This window comes from Lepisosteus platostomus, chromosome 13 (assembly GCF_059453375.1).
Source record: "Lepisosteus platostomus isolate fLepPlt1 chromosome 13, fLepPlt1.hap1, whole genome shotgun sequence".
Taxonomy (NCBI): domain Eukaryota; kingdom Metazoa; phylum Chordata; class Actinopteri; order Semionotiformes; family Lepisosteidae; genus Lepisosteus; species Lepisosteus platostomus.
The window spans coordinates 29,450,744-29,473,828 of NC_142623.1; the positions used below are offsets into that span (position 1 = coordinate 29,450,744).

At 36.4% G+C, this 23,085-nt stretch overlaps 1 protein-coding gene across 4 annotated transcripts in view; it reads left to right on the plus strand.

Moving 5' to 3' along the window:
• Positions 1-23,085, plus strand: part of LOC148650339 (gamma-aminobutyric acid receptor subunit beta-2) — a 90,440-nt gene that overhangs the window by 56,490 nt on the left and 10,865 nt on the right. For all 4 annotated transcript variants that reach the window (XM_088604043.1, XM_088604044.1, XM_088604045.1 and 1 more), the window contains 2 exons: positions 15,628-15,765; positions 22,829-22,981. In XM_088604043.1, the coding sequence (XP_088460169.1) occupies positions 15,628-15,765; positions 22,829-22,981 (291 nt within the window). The remainder of the gene's footprint in view (positions 1-15,627; positions 15,766-22,828; positions 22,982-23,085) is intronic.

Consider the following 23,085-nt stretch of genomic DNA (forward strand, 5'->3'; position numbering starts at 1 on the left):
ATCTGTTACACAGCCACAGCAGAACCTCCAAGCTGGTGCTTAAGAAGAAAAAAATAACAGGTATCTTTTCAAGTAGTTTTATGCTGACCTCACAATTTCTGTGTATATATTTGACTTGATTATGTATAATTGCTAGAATTCAGGAGATCACATGACTGTTTTTAATGCAAAAGTATCATAGTCATGATCATGTGCCATTACCAATGCTTTCTTCAGAGGTAAAAGAAATAAAAACCTTTGCCTTTTCATTTTAAAATAATTTTGCTTGTCCTTTGAAAATTTAGGGAATGTGAAAGGTTTCAGTTGACATGCACTGTAGTGCTACAAAATGTAATTAAGTGGTTCTGCTCAGGTGTTTGTCCATTTAGCAAATGGAGTGTAAATCACATTGTTTTCTTCATTTCACATATTTTCTCTGTAATTATGAAAATTAATTGCAATACATTTTCTTTCTGTAATTTGTAAAGGGTCACCGCATTACAAACAGGGTAGAAACATTGCAAAATACATCATAAACCAACACTTTATAAATCATAATAAGTCCCAAAAACAAAATAAAAAATTGATAAACATTTAAGTGCAGCCATGGTTTATGAGGCATAAAACATATTAAGTAGGCATAAAATAAGTCAAAGAGGTATGCAACAACTGGACTTTATAATTTATTGCCAACAATGTAAATAATTACAAATGTGCATTTAAAGGCCAGTTAATGCTTATAACCACAAAACTGACAACCACAGTTTTATTTCAAAATTACTGGTGCATAAAACTGCTTCCTTTCTACTCATATGAAATTATTTTCTCAGTGCTTGACTGGTTTTCTGAGTAAATAAAGCATGGTTGTCCCCAGAAGTGATCATTTACTGGGAGAATAAATACACGTCTCCAGAGGGCACTTCACATGTACAGTACCTTTTTCTGAAATGACTCAGGTTTGCAGCTGAAGGAAAAACAAAAGAATACACAGGTTTTGGGGCAGCTAGATGCCATTTTTTTTCTAATCACATTTACTAAACAAATGTAGGTGTATATTAAATCAAAGCACAAGAAAAATATATATATACAGTATGTTATCTGTATTATATACATTGTGGTATATGTATATATAGGGTGTATTCTATGGGTTGGTATATATATGGCATTTCAGTAATATCAATAATATACCCCCATACAGAAGTGCATTTGTCTCATCTTATTCAAGTTTTCACATTTCCGCAGTGAAATATTTTTTAGGCTTCAACCACAGCTACAACAGTAAGGGGTGAAATTGTCATGAATGATAAAAGGGGCACAGATTTCATGTGCTGGTTCCTTCTGTTCTACCTGTCTAATTATCCAATGCAAAGGTTTTTCAATTCTGTGATGTTTAATGGTATAGGGACTTTACTGTATATGTTAATACAGATCCCTTCAGCTAGTGTCCCCACAATGGGAATATTTTCTCCAGTATCTAAAATGCCAAGGTAGCATTTTTACTTCATGTGAGAATGATTGAACTTGATAAGTACTGTACTGTATATATAGTAGTTACTTAAATTTGTATTATTTATGAAATACCTTCTGCTATATACAGTACATGTCTGACCAATATAGATAGAATATGGAAATTAACTACCAAAAAATTGTAGTTATGTAGGAATTATAGGAAATAAATAATAATATTAACTGCTCTGTTTTTTTTTTTAATTTGGATTTCTAGACTGAAATATCTCACAACTGTTTTCCCTCATCTTACAGTGTAGTGACTCCAATTGATTGTGGCCAGTTGATGGACTGAGTACTAGATAAGATGAAAACACTTCTCAAATTTCCATGCTGCTCCATCTGCTCAATGGGAGGCACAAGTACATTACCTACTGTAGCTATTGTGTAAGATAGGCTGCGAAGGTGACCAATTACACCACTGGCTGGTTGCTCAGCTATGACTTATTAAGGGCAGAAATTAGTATTTTTCTCTTCTCTGCGGTTTTCAAAGCCTGCTTATCCCATTTGTAAAGTGGTGACTAAAATTGTGTACAGTACTCCAGATGCAGTCTAACTGGCGGTGATCAGAATGCATAGTGGCTATACAATGATCAGTATAAAGTAGGTATTTTTAATATGTTTCTGATGCATAGCATTCTGTGATATGTTAAGCTGGTTGACCAATATTTATCTGATTCAGTTTGCTCCTTTTTATTCTTCATATTGATACTATAATGAAAATATTCCTATCTCTTGCCAGTGTTTATTTTGTACTATTTCTTTCCAGGCATTCAAAATACCTTGTTTCATTTTTAAAGAGGAGGATAAGTACACCAAATATTATTCTTACTTATTATGTATTATGCTTTATGTGTGCTATATTAGGATGTACTATACTGTTTATCATGCCCATCCTTTACCTTGTTGAGTCATTTGGTTTCCTGACAGTACAGTAAGTTACCTCTTGAGACAGCTTTTTAATGCTATATGCACATGAAAAGCCAGTGGGATGAGTAAAACGTGAAATTTAGCATGACAGTATAAATGCCAAGATGCTAATCAAATGTAACACAACATCAGGATCAGAAACAAAATGTGCCATTAAGGTTCTTAGTTGTTTTCCCTGATACAATTAAGGATAATAATCCTTTTTCGCCTTCAAGAAGTAAAGACAGCTATTTTTCATAAGTCATTCTTCAATGACTTACAGGTACTGTGTGTGTCTCTTGGCACTTAACTGCTGTCCAGTCTAACCAATAAATACCACATTTAATATGAAAACAGTATTTAAAAGGTCAAAGAAAAAAGAAATGAAAATAAGATGGGCCCTATTTTGCCTAATCTGAATATAAAGTATAGATGATATATTCATAATTGCAAAATTACTTAAATTATGTTTCATATAGGTTTACTTGCTTAAATATTGGGTTCTTTCTAAGCATGGCTTTAATTATATCATTCTTGCCTTGGGTTTATAATTAGCACAGGTTTCAAAAGTAAGAGAAGATGAACCTACACTGTATCCAGCTGTATTGGTACAGTAGGTGGTAAGACAGAATGCTACTGCCTTTCTTATCTTGATTTGATTTCAGACTCTTCGTTTTAGTGAATCCTGCCAGAGCACAGGTCACCAATGTTAGATTCAGCTGCATATGAATTCAATGAAGGCAGATCCTCATTGTCTCTGAAGCAATCCTGTCCAATCCTGATGCTGGAGGGCCAATATATACAGTAGGCAGATATTCAGTCAAGCTCAACTTTTAATTACCTAAATGCTTGATTACAACAAATTACCAGCTGCTATGAACTCTTCAGGTCTTGGTGCCTTAAAAAAGGCATTGTAAACCTGCAGAAACAACAATCCTCCAAGACCAAGACTGGATCCCCTGATTTGTAGGGTTCTGGATCTTCAGTGTACTTGTAAGTAGAAAGGTTTATGTCCTTTGCCTAGCATAGACTTTGAAAGTTCAGTGTGAAACATTCTTGTACACAGTATTTTCATTTTCTATCCATTTGCTAACTGCTATACAGTGTCGTGGAGGAGCTAGAGTCTATCTCGGCAAGCAATGGGTGCAAGGCAGGGTACACCCAGTACGGGATACCAGTCCATCACAGGGCAAACACAAACACGCACGCACTCACACCAGGGCCAATTTTTCTAGAAGCCAATTAACTTACCAGTATGCTTTTGGACTGTGGGAGGAAACCAAAGCACCCGGAGGAGACATGAACACAGGGGGGAGATCATACAAACTCCATGCAGAGTGCTGCCTAGGAATTGAACCCAGGCCCTCACACTGCAAGGCAGCAATGCTTACCACTGCGTCACCATGCCTCCCCTTTGTTTTCCATTTTTTTTTGTTAATGGTCCTTGTAATGACTGATGACATCATAATAGGTTCTATAACCCATTAAAATTAAAGCTTAAATCACTGTTTGCAGTGAATTGCATTACAGTAAATTGAAATCTATAAGATGTACACTACAATATAGATCTACTGTAAAACCTATCAAATGTGCCTTGCTGCAAGTTGATGTCTTAATTAAGGGGTCATTGTTAGTCAACTTTTATAAAAAAAAACACATACTTAAAATATGACAAATATTTTTGTAACTTGTAAACCATAGTGAAATTGATTTTGAAAATAAAGCTCTGAAAAGGTAGTAATGCAAATGAAAGATTCAAGCACGGCTGTCAGATGATGATAATAAACCCTGTCATATTTACAGTATGTTAGTGAAGAATCAGTTCTCTTTGAATGAACTTTGCAGTCCACGATAGCCTGATTTGAAAATATTTGATGGTTTTAGCAATATGTCATCAGGGCCAGGTTATCACTTTTATATAACATATTCTGTCAAACAAAATATTCAGTACTTAGCACTTCCACAGTTCTGAAATACATTCTGTATTGCTCAGAGCTATCACTTGTGTAAATAAGATTACTGTACTTCTAATAGTAACTAATTACATTTATGTAGTGCTTTCATCCCAAAGGATTCAGAATTGCTTTACATGTAAAGGGGACCTACTAGAAGCCTGGTGATGCAGCAACCATCCTACTGTACATCTGCAGATACTCCCACTAGATATAAGATCAGGGGGAGATATAAAAAATTGAATTTAGAGTGGGGTTTACCTCGGCCAGACCAAGGTACCTGGCAAGCAGTAATAGTTACCCAGGACAACTCCCCAACTTTTATAAATAGTGCCATAGGATCTTTAATGAATAGAACATTTACATCTCTGATGGTACCTCCTACATCACAGTGTCTTCTGTCAGACATTGGATCAGTACTTCTGGTCTAGAAGGAGTCTGCTTTCCTTCTAAGTTGCTTGGCTTCTGAAATCCAACTAGATCAGGCTGTAAGTTGATAGCCTTGTCAGCAAACATGTCAGAGATACATATGTAGTATAAAGGGGAATGTAGCTAAAATATTAGGACCAGAAAACACATTAAAAAAGACACAATTAGGACCATCTGTCAAGTTATATTTGACAAACACAACTATTTAGACACAAGAGGAAAAGGAGACAGCAAGTCCACAAAACATAAGTGAATGAACTAAAATATTGTTGTGTTGCATTATAATAATATAATATAAAGAAAGAAAAAATAGTTTATTACCCTTATTTAACTGCATTTTAATACTAGATTTAGGTAAGAAGTGATTTTATATTTTCGTTTGCTGCTGGGAATGGCATTAAAATGTTTAGTGTATTTTTTCCCCATATATTTCTGCTCTCACCCTCCCTCATCCCACCTGAAGAAGGATCCACAGCCTAATGTTCCATTTCAGTTTTATTTCCATTGTGATATTCACCTCCACATATTTTTGTGGCATACTGACATAACTCTGCGGTCTATCACTTGTGTTATATGTCATTAGGGACCATGTTAATATCAGGCCCGAGGACATAATTGAAATTTGGACATTTAACTTCCAATTTAATTTTAACCACTAAATGTCTCTATAAGGTAGTCATTTTCTACATTTGTGTTATAATTATATTTGCATGGTGCTCACTAGAAATTAACAAAAATCCTAACTTATTTTGGAATAAATGGATTAGTGGAGGAGCAGAATGATGTTGTAGGACAATGTTGTTGAAATAATTTGTAAGGTATAGGCCATATTAAGTTGGTTAGATCATTGTATTTATCTTTTTGATAAATAGTAATAATCTTTTACATGTATGTTTCCTGGAAGGAGATTTGAGTAATTTATTCCAAATGCATAGTGACAAGATAAGGTACATTCTGTTACTAACAGTTTTTTGTAAACTATTTTGTTAAGATAAAATATATCTAGATACTTTTGTTTTGTAATTAAAGGTTTTAGAAAACACTTTATATCCATTTTGGTTATATGACGAAAGGTTGACATAATGCTTGTCAGATGAAATGATACTGATATTTTCAGTATCAGTCTTATTCAGTTTCTTGTAAATGAAGGCAAACCTAAAAGGAAAATGCCAATTGAGTAATATAATATACAGAAAAACTAAAGCTAACTAAATTAAATGCAGTCACATTTTCACATACGTGAAAAGCAGAGAAGCATTCATTTTGAAAATAAAAGAGAAATAATTCAAACAATTTTTTCCATGACACTTTATTTCAAAAGGGCTATGCCACTTGTAGCATTTAATATTTTAACACCTTACTTTTAATAAATTACTAAAGTTACATTTATTTATTCATTTCATACAAAAGACAGCAACATAAAAATCTAGGAAATAACAGGGCAGCACTATAAAAAAACAACAGAAAGAGAGAAAGGACAAGTTAGTGGCATCATCCAAATTTTATTCAACTGGTATGTTATCACCTAGTGAGCTACATTCTTTTATTCAATTACTCAGAATTAGGCTTGTCTAACACATGCACATGGCTATCATTTTTCAGAGTATGTGAAACACTTTTTTTTTTTTATAAATCTAAAATGTCACAGCTGGATTCAACTTCACATTCCAAATAAAATTATGTTTAAATTATACAATGCATAAAATCCTCATTTAGAATATTATATTACAGCTTTGGACATCAGTTATAAGGGGATCTGCTGCTTGAATCAGTTCAAAGCTTAGTTCCTGGTTTTAAGGAATGCCATACACAAACAGGAGGTGAAAGGAATTAAGACTTTTTAGACTTGAGCAGAAGAGACTACAGGGAGACATCAAAGAAGAGGTTAAAATCCTGAAAGGTACTGACAAAGCCAACCCAAAGGAAAACTTCAGGAACAACCATTAAGCTACAGTACATAAAATACAGATGTGAAAATTGAAATCAAGAAGAACAAACTGTCAAGCCATTGTTGAAACACATTACTTGAAATCCTTCTAGAAAAAGATGGACAAGATCTCTGGAACAATTGTCCGCTAAAAACAAAATGAGCAAGAAGGGAGAAATACTATTTTTCTAACCTTTCTTAGGTTTTTGTGTGCACTAAATGTGTATTTACACATAGAACAAAATATGCTGATTTTTATATGTATTATAAAAGCCACCACTATCGATTGACTATAAAGAAAATAAACCTAGCTTTATTCAATCCTTTTTTATACACCAGTAACTCTGACATAATATTATTTTCCTTTTGATATATGTTCAGAAGTACCTGTCTTCTTTTACTAAATTGGGGGAGCAAGTCTCATCAGTCTGGCCATGTGACAATTGTTTTCTCAGTCTGTCACTCTGTATTACAAATAAACCTGTCATCTTCAAGACCTGTAACTAGAAGCATGTACTGTAGTGTATAAGGTCATCTTTTTGCTGTTTGTTCAAAAACTGGGCTTTTGAAAAAAAAAACCATTTTCTTCAAAGAATGCAGCCAAAGAAAATGTAGTTTTTTTGTTCTAGAAGCCATTGTATTGGCCATTTTGCACTTTATCAAATTGAAAACCTGGATATAGAAACGCTTATGAGAACAGTTCACTAAGGTTCCCTTTTCCACAATAACATACAGTAATAGGGTGTTTTAGAATACAGTACGTATTCTTTTTGGGGGCTTCAACACATCCATGTAAGAGTTATTGTGCTATTTTTTAAATGCTTTTTTAAAAAGGCCATAACACAAGCTGTACAAAATACAGATTGTTCTATCAAAGCAATATTCTTTACAATGAACATTTGCTTAAAAAACACAAAAGAAAAAATTCAAGTTCAAGTGCAAGTTCATTATACTCTTATACAGGTATATACAGGTATATGGTATAACGAAATGCTATTTAGCTAGCTCTCAGACGGTAAGTAGTACAAAAACACAACAATACAATTGTATAAGAAAAGAAAGACAGAGACAGCAGGCAATGTACAAAACAACATCAGTTGTGCAAAATCATATATCAACAGAATGAAATAAAGGATAGAAAATTATGGGGAGTGAACATGAGAGGTAGAGGTAGATTTCAACGTGTGTTTGAGTTTTGATAAAGAGAGAAGGCACTGTAAGGGTTCAGATTGTAGGTGAGAGAGACTGTGAGGAAGTCCAGAATCCAGTTGCAGAGGGTGGTGTCAAGACCCAGTGCACTGAGTTTCTTGACTAGTTTCTCTGGAATGACGGTGTTAAAAGCTGAGCTAAAGTCGATAAATAGTAGTCTAGTGTATGTGTTCTTTTGATCCAGATGGGATAGGGCAGTGTGTATGGCAATGGAGATTGTGTCTTCTGTGGATCTGTTGGGCCACCAACACTAGAATTATTATTATCATTAAACCAGATTTTTTTTTCAAGATAATCACATTCTATAACTATGCACTGTAGCTCTGTCTGTTTCCAATAAAAGACATACTGTACACCTACACATAGCTACAGTATGTTACCTGAATTATGGTCTATAATATATGGGTAATGTGAAAAATGAAGAGAACAATATAGAGCAAAACTGAGGACCAATGATGCTACCTCTTCCATATTGAATATATTGGAACAGCCATTTCACAGCATTCCTTCCACAGTAGCTAACATTTGTAATGCACTGTATGCTTTTCGTTATGTGAATAGACAGTAAAATGCACATTGTCCTGTAATAGAATGTATTAGGCAGCATGTTTAGTATGCAGTCCTAAATGTATGTTTTTTTCTTGTATTAAAAACTTGTTGATGGAGTGAGACTTGAAAGTTATAATGTATATATGTATTTTAAGCATCTGAAAGGCTTTGGCGGTTTTTTGTGTTGATTTCTTTCATGGGATTGCTGTTTGAGAAGTATTGTGAAGCAATCCAAAATAAAAATTATTGCCCTCAAAATATTAGCACCAGGTCATTGACAGAATTGACGCATGCTTACATTGGTATTTCTGTCTACTTTTTTGTGGTTTAGCGTATAAAATGTTTAATTTATCCTTTTCAAAACTATTCTGATATTAAGAAAAAAGGCTAGAGGTAATGATAATCGTGTACAATCGGCCACCTTCAAATGCTTCAAATAACATATCCAAAGTAGGTGTCAATAAACAGCTGTTCACAAAGAATGTTGGATTTGAATATCTGACTTATTTTTAAAATCTTTTGCTACAGAGGTTCAGATCACTCTTTTCTAATTAAAGATTGTTTCCACCAAGAGGAAATATGGAAAAATTAGCCCCAGGATGTTATGTTACTGTTCTAGATACATACATTCTGTACAACAAGAGCTTTTCAAATTCAGATAAAAAAGGGTATACATTTGACAACTTTATGTGGATGTCTAGTTCTCATTTGCTAAATTTGAATTCCATTTAATTAGACACCAGAAATGTGATTAAAGAAATTTCAGACAGACACCATAAAACATTGATGTGTACTTTACAACATGCAGAAGCAAAATCCCATATATGGGAATAGTTTAACCATCTGGAATAAACTCAATCATTTATTTTATTCACTGGACCCAAAACACCCACTTCACAAAGTAACTTAGATAAACACAAAGATAAACATACTGCTCTAGTCTATGTGATCCTTGCAATACTTTTCCTAAGACTGAAATGCACAGCATTTTTTAAAATGTGGATTATACTGAAGTTAGTGGTTCAAAGCCCAGTAACTTACATTATTAGTATATTAAATATTAAATTATTAGTATATTAAAGGCAAAATTCAGTTATCTGAATCTGTCTGATGTGGTTTTTGTGGAGCTGTAGGTGGTACTTTTCCTCTTTCTCCTGCAAGAGGTGCTGTCTTTCAGAGGAGACCTACTGTATGTTCAGTGCCCTGAACATTTGGCCATTAAAGATCACATGGCACTGTTTGTAAAAGTACCTGTTTCTGTCTTCTCTACCTGATCTGCTGGGTGGTAGGACGACTGCTGGTGCAAAATGGCTGCTGTGTATCAATCAGTGATGGGTGCCATATGTACAATACTGCCATAATGTAAAATTGTTTCAGATGAAAACCATAATATAAATGGAATCCATTAATGAATTAATATCTAATAAGAAGCATCTATCTACAGCAGGATAAGAACTAAATTAATTTCACAGTGATTCATGAAGTTTGATGTTTTTCAATGTAAAATGTACAACAAACATTCTCCTTTAAAATAAATTTAGCATTCCCCGCTCTTTCACTGTATCTTATTATTTAATTAATAAAACATATTTATTTTCCTCTAGATCATTCTAGATGTTTTTTACTATTATCAATTAGGACTAAAATATTATATGTATGATTATTGCATGATGCATATTTTTATGTTTAGAATAAAACTTGGTTATCATATACAGTATGACAGGTAAGAAAGACTGAGCAGTCAACAGGCCTCTAGGAATAGCATCACCTGCCAATTCTGCTGGGTATCTTTTTTTTGTTTTCCTAGACTATATGGAGTAAATCTTTTCCATTAGCTCAAAAAGAGTTGTAAGTATAGTTTAATATTATCAAGGCTGGCATTCCAGTGAACATACAGTAACATTGCAACCTCTGCCTCAGGAGGGACTGACTCAGTAAAAATTGTGGTGATCGAAGTTGGTTCCCTCCATTAAAACAGTCTCTGATCCCCCTGCTTTATTAATGACTTAGTTGAAGGTAAATAACTGATATATTTTTATAGAAGGCTAAGTAATGATGACAGAAATCTAGGGGGAAGATGATAATTTACAATGTCAGACTCAATAATACAGATAGAATGGAGTGAATGAGAGGCAGACCAAATGAAGTTAAAATTTGATGATTTGTTGCAGTATTTGTTGGTACACTGTAGAAGTAACAACAGTCTGTACATCGGAAATATTTTTGTTCACTGCATTAGTTTAAAATAAAATGATAATATGATTATTTTATCCTTAGAAACATATTAAGGTCTGTCGGAATTTTCATACAGTATAATTCTAAATATGTTGTTTGAAAAGGTACTTTTAAGAAATATTAATTTTCATTTTTTCCAAAGTTTTCCATTTTTAGAATTTAAAACGCACTCAAGCTCGTGCCATTTCTTCATTGTCACTGTATAGCATAAATTATACATACTTCATATTTTACACCTGAGATGTATCTTTACAATGCACACAGCATGCACAGAAAATGCAAATCTGTAAAAGTGTTAAAATTCTCTGTAAAAGTCAGAAATTGAAAGTAATATCATTCACACAAAATGCAAGCTTTTCCCCCCTTTGGTGCCTTGTGATTTTACTATACAGTAGGTAACCAACATAAATACGTTCAAGTAGGTAACTGTCAGCACGTGTAGGCTGCAAAGGAACAAGTACATTTTTATTCCATTCTAAAAGGAAAAGAAAAGAGACACAATATTTCAGCTCTTTAGGTGTGTGAGTTTCTTGGAAAATAGTTGAAGAAGTCTCTTAATGGTAGTCTGGGTGGTGTCCGTGTTAAAGGAAAAGGTGTTACATTTCAAACGAAATCCTTTAGGAATTTAGAAGGAGGAGAAGGAATGATGAAGAGATCTAGAAAAAGATTTAGCAGAAGGCATAGTGGGTCCCAGAAATGGGTTGAAGAAGTTCAAGTGGGTAGCTGCATTAGCATGGGTAGGCTGCAAAGGAACAGGTAAAGGTCTATTCCATGCTGAATGTCTCTTTCTTTTCTTTTCCTTTCAGCATGCAACAACATACTTAATAGCCTCCAATGTGAAAAACCAAACAAATAATAATTTCCTGGCTATCTCTAAATGTGGAAGGACAGATGTTAGATGCATTTCTTTCTATTTATAGTAACATTTGAAAAATTAGGGCAGTAGTTGAATTGCACATGGATTGGAAGGATAACTACTTTGGTAGTGGATTTAAAATCCTGAAACCCCTGTTAAGTAGGATTACAAAATGTTATCTTAATGTTAACATTACTTATGTTTTACCAGGAATCGTCCTTTATTCACATGCATATCATCTACTGTAGTTTACTTGCAACAGCTGTAGGAGAGACATTTGCAATGATAAGCTCAATGAAGCCATACACACATAAAATTGATGTACTGTATACGATGTACAGTACAGAATACTTTTTCTTTGTTACTCCCTAAATCTCATCCATTAATGTTGTTCCATTTTAATACTATACCTTGTTCATGCACATTGTAATGTGATTCTTTTAAAATTCTTTGGCCATTTTCTTTAGATTGTAATTCATAAATACATCTGTCTACTTTTATATACACATGTGAATACATACAAAATAATAAAACATGATAAGAAAATAATTAAATTTAAATGTGTTGTGATTTTGTGATATAGGTTTTGTACTTCATTAGAATTAAAATAGATTAAATGACTGCTATCTTTACAGAACTTCTTTAAGAGAGTCTTTATAAAATCTCAAAATGGACATCTTTATAGGTCTCATTTCTATTGCCAATTTCTATTCCTCTGCCTCACCTCTTGCAGGTCCTAGGTTCAATTCCAGTCTCCTTTCTTTCCATGTGTTGGAGTCAAGTGGTTATTTTTTCTTCCCAGAAACATGATAATTAGGTCAACATCTCTAACCTATCCTAAGTGTGTGCCCTTTGATGGAATGACACCTCATACAAGGTGTAGTCCCTCAGTGTGCCCTGTTTATTCCAGTATGAGCTCTGGGTTATTACATCCCTTACAAGGAAGGAGCATCTTGCTGATAATGTATACATGGATTCCACAGTATGTGAAAGATATAAAGGAAATCTTTGATTAAATATCCAAACTAGCCATCTAAAAATGAACAAACCTATCCTTAAGATACAGTTCTACCAGTTTGAAGTTAAAACGCTTGAGTTAAAAAATGCATTGCCTCCTGATTATATTTGGTGTGAATGTAATTTGATATAAATGTCTTTTGTCTGAAATAGGATATTATTATTTATTCACATATTTTAAAGAGAAGATCTGTGCTGTGTTTCTTCTGTTGTAATAATTACAACAGCAACCTTTATTCTGTATAACCACATTCATGGTACAGTACATCATCCCAAAGCATTGAACATATGGTTTCACAGATAAGACAATGTCATCTTCAATGTGAAGGATAAAGTTGGTGAGTTTATATTTGATGGGAAGGTACCTCTTTTGCAAATAGTTTTTAATCTTTGTGTATGTGTTTTATATTTTTATGAAGCTGTCCAACCCTTCTCTGAATATACTGACAAGATGGATTTTAGATCGTTTTTTGTCTGTCATGAAAAGTTTGGTAAATATCGGTCTATTTTTGTCTCGGCATGCTTCTCCCAGTTATAAACATAATCCCTTTTTATGCCCCTCGTCTCCTGAAACGATTTGTTTTGTGCTGCACTAAAAAGTGTTTAAATGTGAAACAACAAACAACAGTTCATTTCAAAAAGCACGGAATGTTTACTCCTTTTTTATTTTCCAATTAAAATGTGAAAGTCATGAAAAGGAATGTTTACCTGTTTTACTATGTAGCGGCAATGCTTATTAATAAGACAGAATTAAGTGTTGCTGTGCCTCTTCCAGAGGCCCGTCTCTCTCATCTCTGTGGTTCAGGACACACAGAGGCCATTCCATGTGGTTTCTGATTTAAAGTATTTTCTTACTGACAAGGAACCAATAGGCAGCCCAGCTATCATGATCAATGGCCATATCTGTCTCTGAGATTCTTAGGAACATCTGGATTGTAGTCCTAGGGACAGAGTTGATTGTTACTCATCCCTAGAAATGACCAAGCAATCAGGAACCTGCAGGGCATGTGGGTCCTGAATGCCCGCCAAACTCTCGACCAATCAACAGCTGTATTGTTCCCCATTAAAAGGCGATTCACAGGCCTCAGACCTTGCTCCTCTGTCTGTTCTCGTGCTCAACATGGACAATCACATGACTGGCAGTGTTGTCTGGCAGAGTGCTGGGACTCGCACTTGTTCCAAGCGCTAGGCCGGAGGAAGCCCATACGCAATGACAGATCTGCCCGGTTTTGCCTGCAGCAGCCCTCATGAATCGCTGGCCCCATCATGAACACCCGTCTGATCACTGGTGCGACATACAGTAGGACTCTGTCTACAATCTGAATAAGGTTTTATTCAGCAGTAGCACTACGCCGGAGGCGAACTGAGTTCCTTCCTCCCCAAAGAGTGTTTACTTGGACTGCAGTCACCCCCTGTGCACAGAGAACTACTATTCAGCCACGTTATTAGTAGAGCCATGGAAAGAAGGCTGTCTAGCGCTACAGCAGCGGAAATCTCTCCTTCCTTCTTCCACGACTCGGAGCTGCACCAGGATTGGTTTGGCACCGAGCCAGAACCGGGCCTAAGGACGCCGATTGGACGCAGCTACGACAGAGTCTGCCAGCTGGTCTTTGTGTCCGTGCCCCGGTAAACACATATCCGTATCTGGATAAGTAGCCCGATATTCTACATTGCTACCTCGAGAATTAAATCTGTTTCTCAGCACAAGTGTAATGTATTTACTTTTGAGTATCTAGCGTAAAATGTATATTCATGAGACTGATTAATGAAATGGTATAGCTGAATGGTATACTGAATATATATTCCTGGTTTAGTATGTCTTCATGATTATATATCTTGCATTTTGGTAACCCTCACAGTAAGATCTGCCACCTGTAATCAGGCAGACTGATATATTTTTATATGCACAGTTTTATGTATTAATAAATGTATTCCGTGTATTTGAATCCGTGTGTGTGAGTTGCTGATTGTTCCGACCATTGATCTTCTAATAGCCATAAATGCCCATGATTTACTGCCACAATTAAAAAATTGTCCCAGTGAATTCACAAAACCCCTACAACTGTTTGCATTTATGGATACAGCATGCCTGGTGCGTTACATGGTATGAAGGGTTTAAGTAAAATAACAATGTCCACCTGGAATATACTGAGGTGACCAAAACTCTTTAAGGTAACCATGATGTTGAAATGAATTATCCAGGATTAGTCCTAGTGTGCTTTTGAGTCTGAAGTTAGCAATTTAGAGCTTTTTGACAAAGGAATACAATAGAAGGCAAATCTGAAGATCAATTAAAGCACAATGTAGAAATTGTCTAGAACATCTGGTCAAATTAGTATTTCAATATTCAAAGTCAAAACAGCAGATCATTGGAACATTTTTTGAAAACACTGACAGAGATATTGCTGCAAGGGTTAAGTCTGGAGAAAAAGGTTCATGTCCATCATAGTGTACAGATTTCTGTGAACAGAAATAAATGCCCAATAAAGTCACACCTTTGTTTTTAAAATCATTAAACATTACCACCCATTTATTGTGCCAATTCTTTGACAAATATATTTTAAAAAGTTGTGCATAATATGATAAGCTTCTATTTTAAGTAGAAGTCAAATACGGTACATTACAAATAGAGAAGTATAGTACCTGTACATATTTTCAGTTTCAAAGTAAATACAACATCTTGTCAAGGTCAAAGTACTTTTCAACTGGTTCATTTTAGGTATACTTTCAGTCTGAGTTTAAAAAGTATACACTAAGACATACAGTAACTAATAACTCATGATACAACACGTAATAGGGCTTATTGACTTCCCTTTAATTTAAAAATATGTATTTTAAACTCTTAGCATATAAGAAGACATACAAGTATTTGGAAGAAAATCCTTAATGGTGAATGAAACATTTGTCTTGTTTTTTTGTAACAGAAGAGTTTCTTTGAGTAGGGTATCTATTGGATAAGGAGCCACTGTGTCTCAGTCCTGCTAATTTACTTTACATATGATATGTGGTTCTCACAAGCAAAATAAATCTTTGCAACCATTTTCTGTTTTTTTCCTCAGATGGCTACACAACCGATGACATTGAGTTCTACTGGCGTGGGGGAGATCATGCTGTGACTGGAGTTGAAAGAATAGAACTGCCTCAGTTCTCCATTGTAGACTACAAGCTTATATCCAAGAATGTTGTATTCTCCACAGGTAACTGCAAGCTGCTCCAATTCTATTTTGAGCAAGGTTCATGGTATAAAATAGCATAACTCAATTGAAAGGCACACCTGAAATACACTATTGTTTATTGTTATACTTCATCCACGTTACAGGCAGAAAACTATATGTTTTCTAAAAACATGATACTTAGATTACATGTTTTACAGAAGAGATTGATACTGGATTTCCATTTTAGATAATGGACCCGTCAGGATACCAAAAAACATGAAACTAGTGTAAGAAGAAGAGGTAAATTCTACTCTGAAAAATAAAAAGAGAAATAAGGCAACCCACAAAGTTTCACTCAAAACATTGTTCTTTTTTTAAATGTTTAAGTGAAACTCTAGGAACAGCTCCCTGGCTCATCCTTCACAATAGTAACGAGGGCTTGGGCAGCCTTATCCTCACAGCTAGGACCCTCATTCCTTCAGCTAGGCAAGCAACAGCAAGAACTCTCTACATACTGTATTTCATCCATCTATCTCATTTATTAGGATATAATTCAACTACTGAAACCTAGATTATATGGAATGGGACCCTATTGAGATTGAGACACTTGAAGTTGTAGTCTCAACTCAAGACATAATGATTAACCCATCTACAAAATCAACTAAATTTTCAATCACAACTACAGTAGTTACTGTATATTAAATCAAAAGTGTGCTTCCAAAGTGTGCAAGGGCAGCTAACAGAAAATAATAAGTCTCTATATGCGCATTTCACAGTTGCATTTAGGATGTTACTTAATGTTTGTGATTGTCTTTTGTTCATTATAGTATCTTTATACTAATTCCAAAGCACTCATTCTTGAGAATGCTTTGAAGTCCATTACACTCGTTTTACAAATGCCCTTGTCCAACTTTACATAGACAGCACTATGTCTTCAGTGAGTAGAGAGCACGTGCATTGAATTAACAATATATATTGATGGAAAAAAAGAAATGCAACACCTCCTCCTCCACACTCTGTCCCTCCCGTCTGCGTGGAACAGGCTGAAGAGTGACTCATCCGTGAAGAGGACCTGATCCCACTGCTGATGAGTCCATCACAGCCTTTGTCTGGCACAAGCCAGTCGGATGTGACGTCTAGGAGGTGTGAGCAGACCTCTGACAGGTCGCCTTGCTCTAAGGGCAGCAGCATGGAGCCTCACTGTCCTGTCACTGATGTGGGCATTGTGTCTGCCAGCAGTTTCAGCAACTGAAACGATCCCTCAGATGGACCAGTCTAATATGTTGGTCCTGCTCTGGTGTGGTCACTCGAGGGGGACCGGATCTTGGACAATCATCTGTCCTGCCAATCTGCTGAAACCTTCTCTGCAGTCGGGACACAGTGGAGTGGCTTACTCCATAGTGTCGGGCAACGCTGGCACATGACATGCCTGCTGTCACGACTGTAGTCCCTCCCCCTTAAGGGCACTCCGACCCTTTTATTTCAGACTTGATTTTGTGCACCTGTCCCCTGTTTCAGCCTGTTCCCAGTCCTCCTTAAAAGCCAGGTGCTGACTTTAATCCGGGCTCTGCATCTGATCTCCGTATCATGCAAGTCCGTTAACATTTTATTCTCTGTTCCCGTTCCCCCCCCCGCCGGTTCTGACCCGGTTCCAGTTCTCATCTAGTTTGTTTTGAATGGACCGCCCGGTTTTGGACTTTTGCTTTCATTTGGATTCCCCCTTGGTTTTTCTCCCGGATTGTTTGCCTCGGCCACACCTTCCCCGAACACCAGCGCATCTAGGACACGCCCCCTGTTTTGTTCCTTGTTTCCTGCATGGCTTTTTTCCCTAGTGTTTCCTCACTCCACTCCGGATTGTGTCGTCTTCATAGGATCTGGAAAGAACTGTTCCTTTACACCTGCCTACAGCATGCTAATGGCCCTCTCCTTTGCTTCTGGTGACGTTGGAGGCATTATGGAATGCACAGAAAACTGACTAAGTGTGACCTGTTTCCTGCAGTGACCTAAGCTTTGAAGTAAGGAAAGGTGACCTGATCAGGCACTGTTCCACCTGGACCTCGTTGGATAAAAGTGTACCTAACGAGCTTTCGTGTGATTGGAAAGTTCCTATGCCTCACTGCACGAGTTGTATTGCTGGTCCGAGGGCTTAAAGCAAATTGAAAGCTTTTTGTGAAAGTACATAAGCTATAACTATATTATTCTCATTCTTTTTTCCATCAGTATATATTGAGCTTTAACTAACAGGAAAATGAATGTTTGTGCAAATCTATTCAAAAACATTTTAATATGTATCTCTTCCTTTCCCAGTATGCTGGGCATCCCAGTTTGAAGCTATGTCATTTCTCACTTAATCATTCATGCTAGAGTAAGAAACACAACATTTTGCAATGCTTCCTGTGATCACATGAAGTGGCCATTAACAGGAGGAAACAGGCATATTGTTGGTGTCGTTCTTCAGCTGCAGCTTCTCATTCTCATTCAGACTCTGATCAGTCCTGATGCCACCTGTGGGAATTTCTGAAGATGTTGGTCTTATGTTCACAGAGCTTAAGCTCATGAGTTATTTAAGGAATGTTTTTTAAAGTCATCATTTATTCATGAAGTGAATTATCATATTCATGAATGTTATGCAATAAGCTAAAAGCAGAGTAGTGGAATGAGTGCATTGTAGACACGTTTATTCTGTGAGAAAAATAAATCAGTAAATCCTTTTCTTGACTTAATAATGATTTCTTTAGTCTGATTACTTTTGAATAGGTGTGGTTTACTAGCCAAAAGTATTAAGGTTTGTGAGACAGTCATGTGAAACTTGCAAAAATTGACAGCTCTGTGGCAACAAGTGAACAGTGTTAATTGGCATCTTATTCTTAGGTTTGCTAATTACTGCACAAATGGTAACATTATTGTAGAACAGAAGCAAATAATTTCAGTTATCTCTTTCTTTTTGGGTAATTCTAAGATATTCCTATTTTGGCAAGAGAATACATTATACGTTCATTAAAGGCACATACAGTGCCTTGCGAAAGTATTCGGCCCCCTTGAACTTTTCAACCTTTTGCCACATTTCAGGCTTCAAACATAAAGATATAAATTTTTTATTTTATGTGAAGAATCACCAACAAGTGGGACACAATTGTGAAGTGGAACGAAATCTATTGGATTTTTGAAACTTTTTTAACTAATAAAAAAATGAAAAGTGGGGCGTGCAAAATTATTCGGCCCCTTTACTTTCAGTGCAGCAAACTCACTCCAGAAGTTCAGCGAGGATCTCTGAATGATCCAATGTTGTCCTAAATGACTGATGGTGATAAATAGAATCCACCTGTGTGTAATCAAGTCTCTGTATAAATGCACCTGCTCTGTGATAGTCTCAAGGTTCTGTTGAAAGCGCAGAGAGCATCATGAAGACCAAGGAACACACCAGGCAGGTCCGTAATACTGTTGTGGAGAAGTTTAAAGCCAGATTTGGATATAAAAAGATTTCCCAAGCTTCAAACATCCCAAGGAGCACTGTGCAAGCGATCATCTTGAAATGGAAGGAGTATCAGACCACTGCAAATCTACCAAGACCTGGCCGTCCCTCTAAACTTTCAGCTCAGACAAGGAGAAGACTGATCAGAGATGCAGCCAAGAGGCCCATGATCACTCTGGATGAACTGCAGAGAACTACAGCTGAGGTGGGAGAGTCTGTCCATAGGACAACAATCAGTCTTACACTGCACAAATCTGGCCTTTATGGAAGAGTGGCAAGAAGAAAGCCATTTCTCAAAGATATCCATAAAAAGTCTCGTCTAAAGTTTGCCACAAGCCACCTGGGAGACACCCCAAACATGTGGAAGAAGGTGCTCTGGTCAGATGAAACCAAAATCGAACTTTTTGGCCACAATGCAAAACGATATGTTTGGCGTAAAAGCAACACAGCTCATCACCCTCAACACACCATCCCCACTGTCAAACATGGTGGTGGCAGCATCATGGTTTGGGCCTGCTTTTCTTCAGCAGGGACAGGGAAGATGGTTAAAATTGAGGGGAAGATGGATGCAGCCAAATACAGGACCATTCTGGATGAAAACCTGTTGGAGTCTGCAAAAGACCTGAAACTGGGACGGAGATTTATCTTCCAACAAGACAATGATCCCAAACATACAGCAAAATCTACAAAGGAATGGTTCACAAATAAACGTATCCAGGTGTTTGAATGGCCAAGTCAAAGTCCAGACCTGAATCCAATCGAGAATCTGTGGAAAGAGCTGAAAACTGCTGTTCACAAACGCTCTCCATCCAACCTCACTGAGCTCGAGCTGTTTTGCAAGGAAGAATGGGCAAGAATTTCAGTCTCTCGATGTGCAAAACTGATAGAAACATACCCCAAGCGACTTGCAGCTGTAATCGCAGCAAAAGGTGGCTCTACAAAGTATTAACGCAAGGGGGCCGAATAATTTTGCACGCCCCACTTTTCATTTTTTTATTAGTTAAAAAAGTTTCAAAAATCCAATAGATTTCGTTCCACTTCACAATTGTGTCCCACTTGTTGGTGATTCTTCACATAAAATAAAAAATTTATATCTTTATGTTTGAAGCCTGAAATGTGGCAAAAGGTTGAAAAGTTCAAGGGGGCCGAATACTTTCGCAAGGCACTGTAAACATGGGTAAAACCATCATCAACCTAAAGTTGAATTTTGAATGTGGCTACACCCCTCCCCATTTAATAAAGGGAGGCTTTAATTCAGGTAACAAAAAGGAAAAGGCTTGAGTTTTCTGTGAACAGTTATCATTTAATAACTCTCTCATCCCCTCTTCACTCACTGGGTTTATTTCAGCACATCCTGGTTGGGTAAGTAGGTCATTTTGTGAGCATTTTCTACAGCCCTGTCCATTAGGCGTGAGCATTGCCCACACACCTCCATACCTTTGCTTGGTTTTCTGTATCTGAAGTACTTTCCTGGTAACTTTACATGACTAATACATTTTGGTACAGATCCATTATTGTCTTGAATTGTGAATTAAATGTCTTCTGTCTTTGTGCATTCACATTCATATATACATTTCTATATAGGATTCAGTTTACCTTCAAGTCTCAGTACAATTTGAACTATAATGTGATACTAGTTTGGTAACAAACAGGTAGGTGATAAAACTTACTGTTTTTCCATGGCAGTAAATTCTGGTGTTCTTTATTGAAATTTCTTCCGGTGAGTAAATAATTAGTACTAGCTTACTAATCACTTTATCATAATAAGATTAATACCATACATTTTTTCCCTAATTTTCATACTCTACAAGTACTCCTTAAAACTTTGATAATAGATTATTAATAAATAGATTACACTGGCATGAAAAATATGATACTGTAGTTCTATTCTCAGCTGGTGCATGAACTGTAAATTGGTTTAGGGTACTTACTTGAAAATTACCTATACAGTATAATAGCTAATGTTTAGAAGCTGAGTAATAACAATTCACTTTTTGCACCTATTATAAAGGGCAATTCAATAACACTTTAGTGGCTGTAAATTCTGTTTCTAAATGATTTATTAACCGAAATAAACTAACAGAACATTAATAGAGTATAATAACATTAATAGAGAAAAACATGGTAACAGACCCTATTAATAATTAAATGCATGATTGTTAGAAAATCATAGAGTTTTCATTTGTAAGTGGTGTGTTCATTTAAACTTCAGAGTTGAATTACTAAAAACATTTATTTACAATATATCTCAGCTGTTACTAATAGACTTCACAAGTCTAATTGAAATGAAGCAATAAGCAACAATGTATAATAATAATAATAATAATAATAATAATTGCTTACACTTATATAGCGCTTTTCTGGACACTCCACTCAAAGCGCTTTACAAGTAATGGGGACTCCCCTCCACCACCACCAGTGTGCAGCATCCACCTGGATGATGTGACGGCAGCCATAGTGCGCCAGAGTGCTCACCACACACCAGCTATCAGTGGGGAGGAGAGCAGAGTAATGAAACCAATTCATAGATGGGGATTATTAGGAGGCCATGATTGGTAAGGGTCAATGGGAAGTTTGGCCAGGACACCGGGGTTACACCCCTACTCTTTTCGAGAAACACCCTGGGATTTTTAATGACCACAGAGAGTCAGGACCTCGGTTTTACGTCTCATCCGAAGGACGGTGCCTGTTTACAGTATAGTGTCCCCGTCACTATACTGGGGCATTAAGACCCACATGGACTGCAGGGTGAGCACCATCTGACCAGGCTCACAGCTGCTTAGCTTCAGTGGGTTGCCAGTTGTGAGTTGCAGGGTGATATGGCTGCTGGCATGATCATATATAGCGATATAGCTATATAACGATCATAACTGGTCAGAATACTCATTTAAGACTACTGTCACACAAAAAATTTGCAAAGAGAAAGTAGAACTAAACAAAAACACACAACTAACTCTAAAAACTCAACAATACATAATTCAGTAGATTAGAGACGTTTGAAAGAGAATGTATATGCTACTTTAAAATTTAAACATGGCACCAGTTTGAAGTCTGCTTTTTCCTTATTAATTAATTTATTCCTCCTCCTCTTCCTCCCCATGGCCATCTCTGCACCATGTTCCCCCTCACGTGGGCATCTAGTATGTTGCCACTGAGGCCTACAGAATGAATTGCTGCCTCTATCTCCCCGAGTGTAGCTCCCACCCTTGTGATCTGCCGATCCAACTGCTCTCTCATACTGTATCTCACAATCCAACCTGAAGGACTACCTTTCGTGTTTTCCTGTTTCTGAAGTGAGAATGACAGGAAATAAGTACTTCTCCAAAGCGTTCATTTACAGTATATTGACCTGGATGGGTATATAACCTGTGACTTGATAAGAAATAATTACAATGCAAAAGACAATTAAAAAAAGATGGCAGCCTATCTACGGCACCTGGAGGTTGCAGTCACAGCTTGAGGTGAAAATGTGGTGACTGCGTACAAGCTTTGCTGGGTAAGGGCTGGGTAAGAGTCAGGGAGGCGCCAAAACCATATGGAGGTAGAATTATGCGTGACCCAAATGACACACCTCTGTGATTACTTTTAATTAATTTACACTTGAAATGTCTGTGTTCAAATGTGTTTTCACAGGATCTTACCCCAGGCTGTCCCTCAGCTTCAAACTGAAGAGAAACATTGGGTACTTCATTTTGCAGACTTACATGCCTTCAATTCTGATCACTATTCTCTCCTGGGTGTCCTTTTGGATTAACTACGATGCTTCAGCAGCCAGAGTTGCTTTAGGTATGAATTCTTATCACAGTTCTTACACTGATGTCCTGCTCTTTCACAAAGATTTAAATGTGCACTACTAAGTTATTTTTTAAATTAGAATATCGAACGTGTCT